The 18,378-nt window shown below is 34.9% G+C and overlaps 1 protein-coding gene across 2 annotated transcripts in view; it reads left to right on the forward strand.

Moving 5' to 3' along the window:
- The first annotated feature begins 1,557 nt into the window (after window positions 1–1,557).
- Window positions 1,558–18,378, forward strand: part of LOC141403840 (protein Lilipod-like) — an 84,419-nt gene continuing 67,598 nt past the window's right edge. For both annotated transcript variants that reach the window (XM_073986871.1, XM_073986864.1), the window contains exon 1: window positions 1,558–2,686. In XM_073986871.1, the coding sequence (XP_073842972.1) occupies window positions 2,615–2,686 (72 nt within the window). In that variant the 5' untranslated portion in view covers window positions 1,558–2,614. The remainder of the gene's footprint in view (window positions 2,687–18,378) is intronic.

The raw sequence follows: 18,378 nt of genomic DNA on the forward strand, positions 1-18,378 counted from the left end.
GTAGAACAGGTTCTAAAAAACATTAAAAACTCAACCCTGAAGCTATGCCCGCTTTCTGTCAAAATTATTTATACATACACATTTACAAACATCAACTTATTTTATTTATTTTTATTTTCTTATTCTTGTGTTCAACTTTCAAAATCATTGAAATGTGTGAAATTGAATTAATTGTAAGACTATGTTTACATTTACGAAATCCACTCGATTTCATCTGTCAATTCCTTTGTGTATACGTCAAATGAAAACTCATCTGAAATCGATTGGATTTCACTTGACGTTTGAGCAATGAAATTGACAGTTGAAATCGAGTGGATTTCATAAATGTAAACCAAGCATAAGTTTAACTTTTCAGTATCGCGTTAGAAGTGTTGTTAAGAGTTTTCTTGTCTACAGTTAACAGTTTATTTTAACGCGGAATTACTCAAAATGATGCTGTTTTCAAGCCTCAGCCCAATACATTCATTCCAGAGAACTAACAAGAGAAATTGAAATGAAGGAAGAAACACGAAAAAAGGTCTCATGCATAGGTGCATGGAGTGAAAAGTTATTTTTTCCCAGAATCTTTCGGAGTTATATCAATCAGTGGCGCGGCGCACCAGAGCATAATAAGAGATAGTGGCAAATGAGATCTTCGATCAATACATATTCAAAAGTTGTTATAGTTTTGATGTTTTTATTTTTATATTACGTGAAAATGAATAAATATGTACATATGGATGTGGTCAGAAAAAATCATATTAAATACATTTGCAACAACACTTGCAGCCGCCTTGAAAAGTTGCTCTACTAGGTTTCCAATAAGGCATTTGAAAATCCTCTTTTCTTTCGTGCAGGAAGATTTAAAACCGCAGTTTTCAAGTAAAAATATTAATTCAAGTTACATTGTTTCCAAATCCAAAACGCTGATGGGTTCTTGAAACCCCAATTCAATGAGAACAAAAAAGAAACTTTAGACATCAGCAGATTTCTTTATACATTTATACATCCGTTTATTAGTTGCCTGAAATTCTAAAACGGGTCAATTGTACCTTCCAACCAACTCGATGTATTTCACACAATTTCTTGGCGTTTCATTGTCACAATTTTAATTTAATGGTGTGTTAAAATAAAATTCCAATTTTGTTCAATGAAACTTCAATACATACATATATTATGTATTTTGTTTTGCTCACAATTTTCAAAACAAAAACTACTTTGACAGAAGTCGGTCACCTTCATGAAAAAAATTGTAATCAGCTGTGAGCTCTGTCATACCTTTCTTATTATACCATGATTCAAATATTTATTTAGTGTTGCCATCATTTTTATTTCAAAGTGTTGTTGGGTTTTCACAGTGTTTAAAAATAATCATTGATTATAATACCCCAATTTAAACATATTTTCATATTCTAAAAATAATAAAACCAATAATTTCACCAAACATTTACAGCTATTTGTTTGATTGTCTATTTTACTGTCAATAAAATTAAACTCTGCTAATGATAACATCTGGCAACACTTAACTTAGCCAGCTGTGAACTAAAAAATACACAATTTCTTTTTTCTGACATTCTATTCAGTTGTCTTTTTGAACGCGTCGGGGTGTGAAAAATTCCCGGAAAATTACTTGCTGAACTGTTTTTGGTTACTTTGATTTACGGAGCTATTTTCCAATTTGTCACGAAATTTAATGTAAATCAAAATTAATAAATATTTGCTGGAAATAATCACAAAAATTAGTGGAGACGAGAAAAAGAAATATTTGCAATTCTCCCTTATCAGTTGTGTTGTCCGTCTAGCCCAGCGACGACCACAGAAATACAACCAAAGCGAAGACATGTATGAACGTATGAGTGAAAAAAGCAACAACAACATTATGTTTTTGTTTGTTTTCATTCATTTACACTGTACGTGAGAGAGAGAAGCAAATGCAAAAACAACTCAGTGGGCGCCCTCACTATACGATCTAAGCAAAGAAGCTCGCCCCTGGTCTAGCCTATCCGTAAAAACGTATTTTGAAGCATAAAACAGCAACAATAACAAATAAAATAATAAATTAAAAGTATAACGTGTGTATGTGCGTTTGTAAATTCCAACAAGCGAGACGAAGAAGCAGAAGAGAGAGCTTTGTTTCACCAACTAAAAAGTGGCAAAGGTTAAAATAACAAAAGGATATTTGACAAAATCTATATCATATTAAAGCAAATAGTCAAATAGTAATGAATTTGTTCAATCAACTGCCCGAGAAAAGAGGGAAAATTGAGCATACAAAGTAGAGAAAATAACAACAACAAGTGTTTTGACTGTGACTGCATGTGAAGAATGTATCAACAACAAAATTGGGGAAAATTGAAATTCAACTAAAGTTTAATTGACCCCCTACCATCTTTGAATGCTGCTGGTGGCTGCAAGTGATTCTGTGTGTACGTGAGCTTGTGTTTTGATTTGTAACATTCAACTTGTTTGAGAAAAAAAGATACATTTTGTTCGGCTGCATTTGTTAACACGAAACTATATAATTAACTTGAGTGATTTTCATTAAAAAAGTCTGTAATTTAATTCCACAAAAGACAATAAAATTTCATTTAAGCTGGCCACTGTTAGTGACAAAAATCAACTATTCTTCAGCAACATGGACGAAGAAGAGGAAGAAGTCACCGACATGAAACTACAGATATTCCACAACACTGTACGAGAACACATTGTAAGTATATAACAACAACAAACAAAAAAGAGTATCGAAAACATAAAACAGGATAACGTGAAAGGATAGGTTGGGGGTAAACAAACAAACCACCAATTAATATTCTAGAAATTGTGTCCATTTCCATTTAATATGATTTCTAGTCAATAAGAGTGGTGGTTGTAGGTAGTCGAACAATTAGTGTTGCTCGAAATATCTATTGGAATTTTCTTTATCATGGTACAGTAGATTCCTTTGTATGGTAAAAGATGTCACGGACTCTGAAGTTGTGTCGTTTTAATCGAGCCACATTCTTCTAATCGTTAGCAGAACGATGTAACCATGGGTTACATAGTAAAGACCTACGTTACCCAAGTACGGATTTTGTGGGGCTTAAATTTCCTTTAGAGGCACCTAAGGTAGGACAATATTTGCACCATAGGTAGTCCTCTGTATTCTGATTCCAACGGTGTATAACTTTTGTCCCGGAAATGTATACTTCCCGAGATATAGGCCTCGAAAGTTCCTCCAAAACCCGAAGTTGGACTTAAGTTAAACATATTTATTAAACTCAATTCGTGTTAAAATTTTGTTAAAACGCATTTATTAAACTCAATTCGTGTTAAAATTTTGTTATTACAGGTAAGTCTTGTCTCTCCGAACACAACAGTAAATAATATATATGGGGAAGTCCATACTACCCGAGGTAAATTTAAAACAACTTTTGTTTCCGAAATTTGCATCTGTCCGAAGGCCGGCTATTTAGAGAAAAAATTCAAAATTTAGGAGAAAATTTTGTTACTGTTGCCTCTAAAGGAAATTTGTTCCATGTGTGTATATCGCGGCGATTAAATCTTGTGATTGTTGTAGTAACGCAAATATGTTCTTCCGTATATATTTTTCAGTTATCTGGTTATGGTTCCTCTGTGTCCAGATTCAAAAATTCTGCAACCTGGACTGAGTGGGAAACCAAAATGGGGATTGTTGGGCAGTCAAATAAATGCAGCGTGTCGTGTGGTCCCAATCCACATGCCGGTCATGTGTTGTGTATCTGCCTGCCCAATTGCATCTGTGTGAATGTTATTCACGTTGATCTAAATGTTCTCGCTTGTATTTTTGGACCTCTCTCTCTCTTTCTAGATCGTGAAGATCTCTCCTAACGTGCCTGTGTGGGGGAAACCTGCCCACTATGTTGTGGCTGTGCTAATGACGACGGCAACATCCGAGCAATTACTGCATCGACAACATTTTTTGTGGTGATGTACCGGTAAAATCTTCGTCTCCCCGTGAAGTTGGTCCACGGGCGTCATGAGAAGATTGCCTGTTGCGGCATTCTGGCAGATTTGAATATACTTTCGCTGCATAGCGCAAACAATTATCACAGTGGCGTTGCATAGCTTACCACAGACCGGTCTATTGTTTTGTAAGAGATCAACAAAGTTTCTTCGTCAGTACCGCAAGTGATGTCTTAGGAACTTGTTCCTAGCTCTGATCTTATCGCAAAAAGCAGTGACTTACCCGGACGATTTAAACATGCTTTCGAAAGTTAAACTCAATATTTTGGGGTAGTTTGTGGTCGGAATCAGCCATAAATATATTCAGGGAAGCCTTTTTTCAGCCCTCCCTGTAGTGAACAGATTTTAGCCGCGAATTTTTTTAAATTCCTCAGATGCACTAAGTCAGCTATGTAGATGTTTAACCTATCACATGTCTTCGACGATAAGAACCGATACCAAGATCGTACAATTACACTGCTCAACAAAATTGAAAAAGTTGAATGTTTCAGACGAAGTTGTAGTTGTTTCTAGATGAAATCGGCGAGTTATTTTTAAATTCGGTCCCGGTTTTTCTCCATCAGCTCTTGTTTTTGAGATATAGTCCAAAATCGGTTTTTACGAGTTTAACCTAGACTTTCGTTATTTTCGGATACAAAGAAATATTTTTTGTTGGTTTTTCGACATTAAAATATTAAGAAGATGTTGTACGCTCGATACAAATCGTTTTTGAAATAGTTATAATGAGTATATATAAAAAAAATATAGAAAATATACGACGGACCTTGTAAAAATTGCATATTTTGAGCACTTTAAGCTGTAATTACGTCATCGGGGGAAGTCATAGGATCTCCATATGGCAATGCGGATATGCTTAGGGTGTCTACTATATAGTCCAGTATTCAAATATATAATATAAAGTTCATAGCGCCTATGATTCGGCCATAACCTAAAAATCATCATGAAGACTGCCATTGAAAAGTAAATGGCTTATGTGGTAATGATGTCACTGGTAAATTATTTCCCTTTAGCAGTCTTTATGGCGATTTTTAGTTTATGACTGAATCATGGGGACTATGAACTTTATATTATACATTTGAATGTTGGATTATATAGTAGACACCCTAAGTATATCCGGAGTTCCATATGAAGATCCTTCCCCCGATGACGTAATTACAGCTTAAAGTACTCAAAATATGCATTTTCTAGAAGGTTCGTCGTATATTTTCTATATTTTTTCTTAAATATACTCACCCTAACTATTTCAATAACGATTTGTATCGAGCATACAACATCTCCTTAATATTTTAATGTCGAAAAACCCACAAAAAATATTTGTTTGTATCCGTAAATAACGAAAGACTGGGTTAAACTCATAAAAACCTATTTTGAGCTTTATCTCAAAAAAAAGAGCTGATGGAGAAAAACCGGGACCGGATTTGAAAATAACTAGCCGATTTCATCAAGAAACAACCGCAACTTCGGTTGAAACAAAAGTCCTGTTGACCAGTGTGTTACGAGCGAGTCAATACAAAAAAAATTATCAACAATTATTTTCGACAATCTCGAATACAGGGCATGTTTCAAGTTCTAATCGGCTAGCTCTGCCGTGGCGAGGTTACTGTATCCCGGGTTATCGCCTCGTAACGTAGGAGTTTACATGCCTATTATATCAAATCCACATAATTCAATTATATAACAAATACACATGCAGTTGGCCTGAGAAACGAACATCATCAACTCATTTGTGACCGATGTAGTTATCACATGGAGTGCATTTTTCCCGACCTAAAAGTACGCCTATGGTAACTTACACACTCACAAATTTAACAGTTACCCCAAAAAAATATGTTACCTACTGTTATCTTACGGTAAATAACGCCGTTACTCCAACACCGCCCATGGACCAGCTACTCTCACTCTCAATAATAAAAAATTAGAGATTCATATTCAATTCAGTATACAATTATTATTATAGCTAAATGCATTTAATTATTAATACATTTTGGTTCGGAAAATATTCCTTATAGCTAAATTACAATCTACTTACAAATGTAATCTTAAGTCTAAAACAAATATGCAGCTTTGTATTCTCCATTACTAAGTTGTAAGTTTGTTATTCAGGAATGAATGTTGTTGTTATATGCACAGCACTGTTATTTCAATTTTTTTTTATTTGCTGGCTAAAAGTCGTTTGAATTTCCTCTTCTCTTGTTTTGCAATATTTACTATACTTGTGGTTGTTGGTTTCTCATACTGGTAATGACAGTTTTTTTTTCTTTTTATTTAAATTGACAACGATGAAGATTTGACATTTTTATATGAGTTGTTGCTTCAGCAATAACGTTCAGTTAGTTCTCTTTTATATGGGCAGTCTTTATTTAAAATAATTATTTTTTTTTCTTTTTTTCACTGCATCAGAGTTTTATATGACATATAGTTTTGTTTGGATACAATTTGATCCATTTGGTGGTCTTTCATGAGTTTTTCTCAAAAATTTGCACATCATTGTTTTAAAGGTATTATGTACAGTAACGTTCGTTACGCAAACATAGGGCTCTGCATTGCTTATTTAATATTAGCTCGTTGTTACAAAAAAAAAAAAAAAAAAAACACAAGTAGCACTCAATCTCCAGTCTTTTCTTTTTTCTCTTCTTTTCCATATTTCATACAAAATTCAGTTGACGACAATTTGGTAATTGTTTGGTTTAAATATTTGTTTCTTTTTATAACATTCCGTTAAGAAAAAAAAATCCTTAGACACTTTTAATCTGGTTGTGGGAGTTATTATTAATTATTCAAGGCAATAATTAATTAATTTTTTCCACTATGCGAATGTCCGACTCTTAGTCACCACCAACTGCCTCTAGCCAACGCTCAATATCAAGTGTTTTTTCATTCTCGAAAACAAAACGAGTTAACCAAATCACGTTACACACACATGTGCACAAACAATGCAATGCAAACCTGACGGCAACAAATTCTTAGAGCAATGTGTGACAAAAAAACCATGGATTGGCCAATCAAATCATTACAGAGTATGCCAGGTCAATGCACATGCAGCGTTTTTTCGTGTTTTTAGCGTTTTTTAATAATCGTCCAAAACAAATCCCTAACAAGTGTTATCCGAATAAACTATGCTCTCTACGTCATCTGGATGCTGTGTAATTCCAAAATGGTAGAGGTTAAACAATTCTCCATATATCACACCGCCTTCTCACTCCTTCAAAGATATAGTTCATTATCCAACGTTTCCTTATGTTCTCGAACAGCTTGACATGGCTGACGGTATCGAATTCTATAAACTGTCGGTTAAAGTAACAACCGTTCTATCATTCTTTTCTCTCAAATTCGAGGGTAATTTAGGCCTTCCCCGTAATTTACATAATCCTGTACCAATGTTGCATTGCTTCAGGTGGTCTAGCCACTTTTTCGCTTAAGGTCGCCTACTAGCCTGTTGACTTCAAGTGTAAGTTCTCTATTTCTTGTGTCGTCAGGGCTCGTACGACGAAGCTGATCACGCTCATTTTCTAGTCCTGTAATCTCAGCTGGTGAAATTTCGGATATTCTATCAGCAGGTATGTAGAGAGCCGCTGCAGCTGTGATGATGTCCCGGAAAATTCTCAGATAAAAGGAATGTGCAGTTCCCTAAAGCGGTGATCGGTAAATTCTCTAAACCCTCGCCAATCAACTTTTCCATGGTTAGGAAAGTACTGCAATCAGAGGTTATGAAGTTGGGTAGTCTGTTAACGGAAACGATGATCGGAATATTGTGAGCCAAGGGAAATAACATGTCGCATGCTTCACCATAATGTGTTGCTGACTAGACAGTTCCTGCTGGCATCCTACTTGCCGTGTCATCCCAGCCATCACACTGTGGTGGGAGATCCACATCGCACTGTGGTGGGAGATCCACATCCCCAATACACCCGTCAGAACTTCAGGTGCTATCGTGAATACATCCAAGAAGTCATTCCATCGGACGTCAATTGTAGATTGTCGATAACGAACTCCATGATGCCATAAGTGGGTGGCTATGGGTGCAATAAAGTCCTAAATTAGGATCCTTCTGCAATTTCGGACAGTGAGCGGCTACTTCTCAGGCAAACTAGTTCCATTCTGGCACAACTCCGGTCCGGGTATAGTAATGTTCCCAATTCCTATAGACAGCGTATTGTACCTGGTCCTTAAACCTTTGCCCTTCATGCCTTCAGAGCCTCACTATACTTCTCACTTATTCAATTGCTAATCTAACACAACAAATCTACGTCTCATAGATTTGTCGTTAAAACCTATCGATTTGGCACAGTTTCTACGGCTGCCTATATCCAACTCTATGCACAGGGCACGTCATTAAGTCACAGTGGATCCACTTGTATGGAGAAAGTGGCCAACAATACTTCCAGTGCAAATATCAAACTAATACGCTGATTACAACTTTGTGCTGCTGTTTCGTTTTAAGAAACCATCGTTTTAAGAAAACATGGAGGGGGTATACGGTACCAATTTTTTTTGCTGTTAATACAAAATGTCATGAACAGAGTCCCGATTATCTTATGATGCAAAAATAATAATGGGGAAACAAAACAATCCCCAAAACAACACAAAAACCAACGAATTTACCGGGTTTAATAGACTATCTCTTTTGTCTGAAAATTGGTAATATTTTTAATATAGATCTTAAAGCGTTCTTCCTGAAAGGCACGTAGCGCCCACGAAAATCATATTTGGAAGAATTCTTGACCTTTCTATTAATGCCAGTTATGTTAATGCACGTGGTCAGATAACAGGGTTATACCCTAATATATCCATAGAAAATATATTCTATGGCAGCTTTAATACTGGATAATCTTGAACCCATGACCTATATTGGAAAATTATTCCCTAGGTGGGCACTGGTGGGCATCATGACAAAAACCTTAGGTCAAATTAATGTATATGATCGAATTGGCATTACAAAATACACTAAGAAAACTTACAGATAACACGTTAAAACTCATTTTCTTTTTAAAAATTATGCTATTACCTCCACCTTCAAAATCCATTATAATATTTTGCAATTCGTATTAGCTTCGAGATATTTTGAATATATTTACTTGCACGTAAATTGTATGTTGTAATCACTACAAAAATCAAATGTTCCGACTTTTGGAGCTATTCTTAAGATGAACGCGTTCGAATGAAATAAAAACTAACATTTTTAAAAAGTTCCATGCCATAGCTGTCAGTGTTGCCAGAGCTTGAACCAAAAATGTCACAAATTTCGGTTTTTATTTTTTGCCAATGGCTGAAAACACTGTAATCAGACCGGCAGCCAACATATTTGTGATATCTGGCGAGTTGTGGTAATCTCCTGTTGTCCTCATAGGAGCTTCTTAGTACACTGTGCAAAATGTGATGTACCTGGTCATTGCCTTGTCCTCTAACACCAGACGTTTTTTGCCTATCACATGTTTGTGTTATGATTTGTAGGCCGCTTCGGACTTTTTAACTTTTACAAGAAAACATCTTTTTTTAAAGGTGCATTATTGATCTCCTTGAAATCTGATGTTTGCTTTCACGTGCCATTGCTGGTAAGGTTAGCTAGCTCTACAAAAGTGCAGCAGCATCCTAATCACTCACAAAAAACAGCTGTTTTATCGGCAACGTGCCTATTTCTAATCGATAGCATCGTTTATTGGCAATTGCAACAAATCTTTTCCTTTTATCAGTTTCAGAACAAAAGTCAATGGAACCGAATTCATTACAAAAAATCTACCCTTGTGACCTTTCTCCTCACTTTTACCTCCCTTAAATTTTTTTGATAGTGGTGGTGGTTTTCTTTTTTGCTTTTGATTTGATTGAGATTTTTCATTACATATTCATTTTTCAAAATTTTTGTACATGTTTTTGGTGGTTTGGTTCGTTGTGCGCCCTAGTATTTTTGACGCCACCAAAAACATTTAGAAGCTTATTTTATTTGCTTGTATTATATTGATGTTGTTTTTGTTTGTTTGCTTCGAAACAGCTGTCTGCAAATTCATAGGCATTCTGACTAGTGTGTGCCGTGTGTGTCCTTGAAAGGGAAAGTATGGGTTGCTGTTTTGAATGTTGGTAATGTTGTGAAATTTTTGTACATAACTGTACAGAGGCGAGAGGGAGAAGGAGCGACGGTTAGGTTTGAAATGAAATCATCTGAAATAAAGGATATAACGGGGGTTGGGTTGAGATATGTGTTTGGAGCGATTATCACGGTGCTCTTGAAACAATTTTAAATGGAAGGTGCTTACAACTCCGACATTTTTGCGGATTCTGAAACTACAATGTTTATAGATGAGAACAATCAAAAAACAAAAAAAATCGCCGGAGCGCTTTTTAAATAAATCGCGATTTAAGTTGACATTTTTAGGGGTTGTTTAGGTTTTCGCGATTTTGCTTAAAACCACATTTCCTATCAAAATGGGACTAAAACAAATGTTGTAGATATGAAAATTCTCTACAAGATTGACCTTTATGATATTCTCGTCGGTTTTACGGTTTTTGAGATATAGAAATTCAAATTGGGACAATTCAAATTCAATTCAATTCTGTATCGCCCCCTTATAAAACAATGTCATGAAGGGTGCGCCTTAATTAACTTTTGACTGCAAATTCCCAACTTAAACTTATATATCTAAAAAATGTTACAACTAAGGATAAGTTACTTAAGCCGGTCTTGTAGAGAATTTTCACAGCTTTAAGATTTTCTCAGGTCACATGTCGATACGACTTACCGTATTCAAGCAAATTCGCGAAACCCTAACAAAAAAAACTAAAAATGTAAACTGAGCTTCCTTATCTCAAAAATGGTACAAGCTGGGAACAAATGATAAAGTCAATCCTCTAGAGAATTTTGACAGCTACAACATTTTCTTTAGCTCCTTTTCGATTGGACTGCGATTTTCAAGCAAAATCGTAAAAACCTAAAAAACACCTAAAAATGTGAATTTTGACCGCGATTTATTTAAAAATCCCTACAGCGATTTTTTCTAGTTTTTGGATTTTTCTCATCTATGAACACTGTTGATTCAGAATTCACAAAAACTTTCCCTGTGTAAGCGGTTTTCATCAAAAGTTAGTTAAGGCGCACCCTACATGACATTGTTTTATAAGGGGGCGATACAGTCAGTGCATTGTCCCAAGTTGAACTTCTATATCTCAAAAATGGTAAAAGGTACGAAAATACCATAAAGGTCGATCTTGTAGAGAATTTTCATAGCTACAATATTTGTTTATGTCCCATTTTGATAGGAAATGCGGTTTCTAAGCAAAATCGCGAAAACCTAAACAACCCCTAAAAATGTCAACTTAAATCGCGATTTATTTAAAAAGCGCTCCGGCGATTTTTTTTTTGTTTTTTGATTGTTCTCATCTATGAACATTGTAGTTTCAGAATCCGCAAAAACTTCCGAGGTGTAAGCACCTTCCATTTAAAATTGTTTCAAGAGCACCGTGTTATGTTTGCGAAAATTCCTCTCCTCTGAGTGTTTGCTAGATGCTGTGTGTAAGTATGTCATTCCTTAAAGTAAAAGGAACATTTTGGAAAAAAAACTAAAGTTGTTGCCAACATAGAGAATTCGAAACACTATGATGGGCTTTATTTAAGATATCGTGAATATAAATTTGTTCTACTCTTTCTTGTCCATGGTCGGAGCCTGGAAACTTATAAGACTGATAAAAAATACTTTGTTCCAGTCTTTTGTCAATCGATTTAAATCTGGGTACAAGATAAACCATCAAATGATGTCATGGCAGTTCGTCAACTTATGTTGCTGTTATGACTTTCCCTATCCATTTTATAACCTATAAGGCGTTTATATCTGCTTTTTTACTACCTGAACGTGGAACTATGATATATCACAATTCGCCACATCTTAATGCTTTGCGAAACAGGTGAAGATTGAAATTATTAACTTTCAAACAAAAAATTAGCATAACAAGTGAAATTTGCAAATAAATACTCAGCAAGTGACGAAATGTTTATCGCCATACTGTTTCGCCATTGTGTTTATACACAAATTCTTAAACAGAAAGAAACAAACTAGCCGTGAACATGAATATTCAATTTATCTCATGGTGCGAAGCAAATGTGCACATATAGTAGGAACATTTTCGATTAACACATATAGCGCGCAACGTGTAGTATGAACTTCTCCGATGAGCGAACATGCGTTTCTTGTAAGTAAAAAAACCTGTATTGTAAATAAACACCCCAACGGAAAAGAAAATAAAAACAAAAATTTCCACAAGATATTGAGAAAGTGCTTCTTAACACCTTAATGAAATCAATATATGTACATAGCTATCTGAAAAAAACATGTTCATGGAGAAAAACAATTTTGCAATGCATTTTTTTGTATTGTTGTTAAATAAAAACAATTGTTTCGTAAAATTTGTTTGTTTGCTTGAAGAGAAAAATGATTATCAACAATAAAGAAGTCAACATTTTTTGCTATATGTATTTATTGAAGATTTTAATATCGTTGACACAGATTATTAAATTATGTGGGGTCATTTTGAGCGAAAATTCCCGGTGAGTTCTTTAAGTTGAAACTCACGGGGAATTTTCGTTCAGAATAACCCCCATGATGTTTTGGGAAGAATAGAAGTAGACATCTTTTTGTTTACTGCACTTCTGCTGTGAACTGTGATCAGCCTTTTGAATTCAAATTTCCAAACAGAAAAGATTGTAATAATGGATCACCACTGACAAGATACGACATCAAGGTGCAAGATACCGCTGCAAAATGAATTGTGGCTCAGTAGTGCGATTCTGTAACTCTCTACCGATGGAATTAACAACAAATGTCAATACCCAGCAAAATGTTCGATGCCAAGGATGCTATTGAATCATGGGTGCAAGTGATCTGGTATGTCATTTTCACTCATGAATTTTATATGAGCGTGACCACCATAAGATGACATTCATTTCGGATCTTAAGATGACATTCATTGTCGGATCCTAAGCATGTCATTTTGACCAATGCTTTGACATGTCATTTTCACCAACCCTTTGGCATGTCTTGTTTGGCAAATGGAAAATTCTGTATTGAAATATGATTTTCATGACAAACCAAACTCTTTATTAATTCAAACTAATGCATGAAATAACTAGAACTAATTTATCAGCATAAAGTTTACACCCAAAATTTAAATTTAATCACCGCCGCTGCACCGCAACAGAGTTTACATCGTCCACTCTCTGCCACTGATTTTGTTTCATCTTACAAAAGCTTTTCTATTATCTTCTCATCGCCAGTTCAGATTTCGACATGGACTCCAACAGCACTCCTTTAAGAATTTCTAGTTCGTGAACCTACATTTAATTTGTAATTTGTAATTTTATAACAAACATTTTGGAAATGTATACTCTTTTGTTTTGATGTCGCTACTTGTAGGGATGTACAAATCGACTTGTTTGTTTGTAGTGATCTGTACAAATGATTCAAATGCTGATGAAAATATCGGATCTTTCACGACTTCCTTTGCATGGGTTTAAATGCTAATGAAAAGATCGGATCTTTCACGACTTGCTTTGAACCAATGCAAAATATGCCATGAAATCACGTCATCGCATAGAACCCCTTCCTTCAAATTTTGCTGGGTAGGAATCCAAGGAAGACTGATTGGAACAAATTCACTGAACTAGTAAACTCTAAGCTGGGGGTACTACATTACCCGTCAATTGATAGCGCAGTAAATCATGTGACAAAGATTCTTGTGGACAGCTTTGAGACCGCCTGACCATCTGATATCAACCGGTCTGGTGGTCTAAAGATCTATCAAATCATAGGAAATTAGCGGAAGGCTTTACAACAAAGTTGTAAAACAAAGTTGCGTACTGATTGGGAGGACTACAAAATTTAATTTATTTTCAATAAGTACAACAGTGAAATAAAAAGTGCTAAGCGCAGATCTTGGATCTGCTTTAGGGAGTCGATAGAGGGAGTAAAGAACGTAGCCAGATTCCGTAGGGTACTCCCGAAGGATCCCAAATCCATCGGTAGTATCAAACGGGAAGATGGCACATGGACTAAGTCTGTCGTGGAAATTATGGATCTCATAGTCAATACCCACTTCCCCAACTGCATTGATGCACTAGAGCGCTTAAGGGCTCCAACCGTTTGCAATCAGTCCACTGAGGAGGTGATAGTCATCGAGAAGATAAGTCGTCCAAAGGTAGCTTAGACAATAAATACCTTGAAGTTCTTTAAATCACCCGGTCCAGACGGTATCTTTCTTACAATGCTACAAAATACATTTGAGTTATTGATCCCACATTTGGGTCACATTTTCAGAGCTTGTCTGTGCCTACCGCTCACTCCGACACTGTGGAGGCAGGTCACTGCGACATACATCTCGAAAGTCAAGCCATACACTTTCCAATGACTGTAGACCGATCAGAATATCTTCCTCCCTATTAAAAAGCTATAAATGCATATATCAATGGCAAACCAGTGGAGACCACACAGAATGATGTCGTGGGTCTTGTTAAGAGGAATATTAAAGGCTAAACTATACCTGCTAATGTAGAAGGTGCCTTTAATAACCTTAAGCTTGAATCATTCCATAGTGCTACACTGATCGTTTATATCCACTCTAGAGCTCCCTTTAGAAAGCAAGTTCCACAGCATACCGCCACCACACCCAGTGGAAAAGGAATGTTGAAGAGCGTACCAAGAGAGGTATAATATCCATGCAAAATTCCATTGGTAAGAGTTCGGGACTGAAACCACAGGTCATCCATTTCAATGGAAATGCTTTAGAAACTGGATAAACCCGGATCCTCAATTTATCATTAGTCACCCATATTGTACCAGAAGCCTGGAAATTAGACAGGGTGTTCCCGTTACTGAAGCCAGACAATATTGCCAGCAGAGGCGAATTGTACATACCGAGCGAAAATTCTAGAAGAACTACTCCTCATAGATTGCGAAAAGTCATGGTGGCTCCTGATCTATCGAAGGCCTTCGATAAAATCATCCATGCCAAGCTGTTCAAGGATATAGAGAAGACTTCCCTATAGCCGTGTTTGATATGATGTATAACAAACTATATCTGTGGACGCCAGTCGTTTCTGGAATTCAGAAAAACTCTAAGACCCGCAGAGTGAAAGAGGGAGCTCCTCAAGATGGGAAGATATCTCCGGAAGTGTTTAACCCCTACTTTTCTGAACTTCAACACCGTCCAGACGGTATAGAGATCGTAATGTATTCGGATGATTATACGATTTTGTGTTTTATCGTCGATGACACATCTGATAGATTAATTTAAATAAGAAAATATTCATATTTTATATGGACGGCTGTGCATCAGTACAACAATATGTTGTCGATCCAGTACATGTTAGGGTGTTATCTTTGTGAACATCCCTCTCGCAACGTCAGAAGAGGTCTTCATGATCTAAGGTATAAGGTATATCATCCACACTGATGCATCCATCGGAGCAGAAGAACCCAATCCAGATAGCAGAAAATGAAATACGAACATATTTGCGCGTTGCTACAACAACACCAAAATTAACAGCTGGTGTTAGCCAGAATTCACTAAATCTGAATAAAAATCACTCCTTTCTCATGAAGAAAAATTCATTCTATTCCATGGGTGACCCGCCAGTATAAATCTCCATATGGTCTAGTTTTATAATTTTTTATTTTGTGAAATAAAGGAATAGTAAAGCTTTATATCCGACATTAACTTTGAATCGGATGTTCTGTCACGTAATTATTATGTTCTTGCGTGTCATTTTCATTTTATGAATAAACAAAATTATTAAAAATTCTTGTTAGTTGATTGTGTTTAAGCACTTGTATTAAATTACGAACATGAGCTAATGTTTATTTTATAATTTCGAAATTTTTTTCTATGTATACTTGCTTTTCACTTCAGATCAACAAGAGAAGTGACAAAGGTTTTTTCTTCGTTATGAATAAAAAAAATGTTCGATGCATTTTTCGCTGAATAATGACTGTATTGAAAGAGGTGTTACGTCAATTTTTTCTCTTTTGTTATTCACCGTGAAAAAAAATAAAACAAAATATTGTATTTTTAAATGAATGGAACGAAAGAAAAAAAATAACGACAACACATCATTTTACGTTTCGTTAAGCGTACAAGATTTTGTCTACAAATTAATTACCATTAATGGTGTGCTGTCTGCGATGCAGGTAAAATGAGCGGGCAATGACTTGAAGCCGGCTATGCTCAAAACGAACTTGAAATTATTTTTTTATGTGTTAAGGTTTTCCCAATAAACATTTTACTGATAGCGTTCATATAGTTTCTTTTTTTCCGATTATCACTATCAAATCTAATGTCATTTTTCGTTCCCATTTCTTAATCAAGCCACTTGTTTCTTTTCTTTTATCACTTCAAGTTTCAATTTTATTTATTTTGATTTGAAATTTCACCCGTTTTTTTGTTTTATTTTTAAACCATATCATTGATAATTTTGTCAATTGCGTTTCAGGCCCCAATGATGAATCAATAGACAATTAAAATTCAAATGCTTATGCGATCAATGTAAATGTTTATAAATAAATGTACACTGACCTATCACAATATTAAATTGTCGAACCGACTATGGGTTGTTGAAAATTTAAAGTATAACAAATCAAGAAATTAAACACAAGAAAGTGAATACCAAAATAAATGCGTTGAGTCGTTTTAATATGTGTGAAACTACTCTGCAATTTTGATCGGATCGTCATGAAATTTTACATGGATATAAAATTCTACTGTCGCCAACATTACACTGGGGGATTTGCCACCGCCGAAAATTTTGATGTTCTGGTCTCGGATTGACGGACGGTGGCTCCCTTATTTATGGAACTGGTCATTATTTCGCTCCAATTATCTGTTTCTATTAATAATTTATATATTTTTTATACAACATTTTCCTGCCACTGTAGGTGTATTTAAATTCTTCTGACGTGTCCCAATTGATGTGAAACACATACTCTTTGTCATATTTTTGTTATCAGTTATCTTAGTAGTACCAATTGCAGATAGGCAAAACTAAAGTTTATCTTTCTTCTTTATTTTTTTCTTTCTGCGATTCAATTGAACATAAATTTGACATCTAATGGCCAGACAGAAACACGACTCATAGAATGTTTGTCTTTTTGTTTGTTTTTGACAAGTAGCAAAAAATGTTTTGATGCGTTATATAGGGTGTGACAAAAAAGTTGATACTAAATGAAATAAATACTTGACATGAAAATGGCTTGTGGTATTCAAGAATAAAGAATGTGGCTTCCTGATGATTATACCCTACACCACTATGTGAGGAGGGTATTATAAGTTGGTTTTGGCTTGTAGACCTATACCTTTATATATCAAAATATTCAGCGTTCGGAAAGGGAAAAAAACTTATATGAAGAAAATGAAAAGTTTTATTCATATGCAAATATTTCCGCTTCTAGTAAGGTATTCCAAAAGAAAAGCACCTCAATGGAAGAAGAAAATATCACCTTCATAATGATGCAAAATCTTTCTTCATTCTGAGCTTTATATTGGTCCCAATTGAGTTACCAAAATTGGTAAAATACTTGAAATGTAGAAAAAAAACGCTCAGATATCCCAATTTCCAATTTGTGTAATTTTATTTCCATGGCGGATACGTCGACTTCTGTTGGAAAGATTCCAAGAGGAGGGCTTGCTAATTAAACTCCATTATTTTCATATGTAATTCGAAGAATTTCAGTTGTAATTTGATTATTTCATTTGAAATTTGAAACATTTCACTTGTAATTTGAGAACTATAATTGAATTTCGTATTATTTCATTTGTAATTTGAGAATTCCATTTGAAATTCTAATTATTTCATTTGCAATTTAAATTTTTACATTTGTAATTCGAATTATTTCATTTGTAATTCGAATTTTTCCATTTGTAATTTGAATTTTTCTATTTGTAAATCGAAGTTTTTCATTTGGAATTTCAAATGAAAAAAATTCAAATTACAAATGGAAAAATTTGAATTACAAATGAAATAATTCGAATTAAAAATGAAAAAATTCAAAATTTTGTGAACACTGGGAACCACAAACGGACAAAAAATGTAGCGAAAATCCCCAAAATACCAAAAATCGGGAGATACCGTTATATGGGGGGCTTTACCAAAACATGGACCGATGTTGACAGTTTTCGGTGGATATATTTTATGATTACTAGGAACCTCAACTGCCAATTATAGGTACTTCGGCAAACAAATTTAGCTAAAATCTTAAATTAATTCGAATTTCAAATGGAATTCTCAAATTACAAATGAAATAATTCGAAATTCAATTGGAATTCTCAAATTACAAGTGAAATGTTTCGAATATCAAATGAAATAATCAAATTACAACTGAAATTCTTCGAATTACACATGAAAATGGTGTGTTGTCTGCAAATTGCAAGTGAAATGTTTCGAATTAC

The sequence above is a fragment of the Musca autumnalis genome, unplaced genomic scaffold, assembly GCF_047663935.1.
Source record: "Musca autumnalis isolate F117 unplaced genomic scaffold, ASM4766393v1 scaffold_1, whole genome shotgun sequence".
Lineage (NCBI taxonomy): Eukaryota > Metazoa > Arthropoda > Insecta > Diptera > Muscidae > Musca > Musca autumnalis.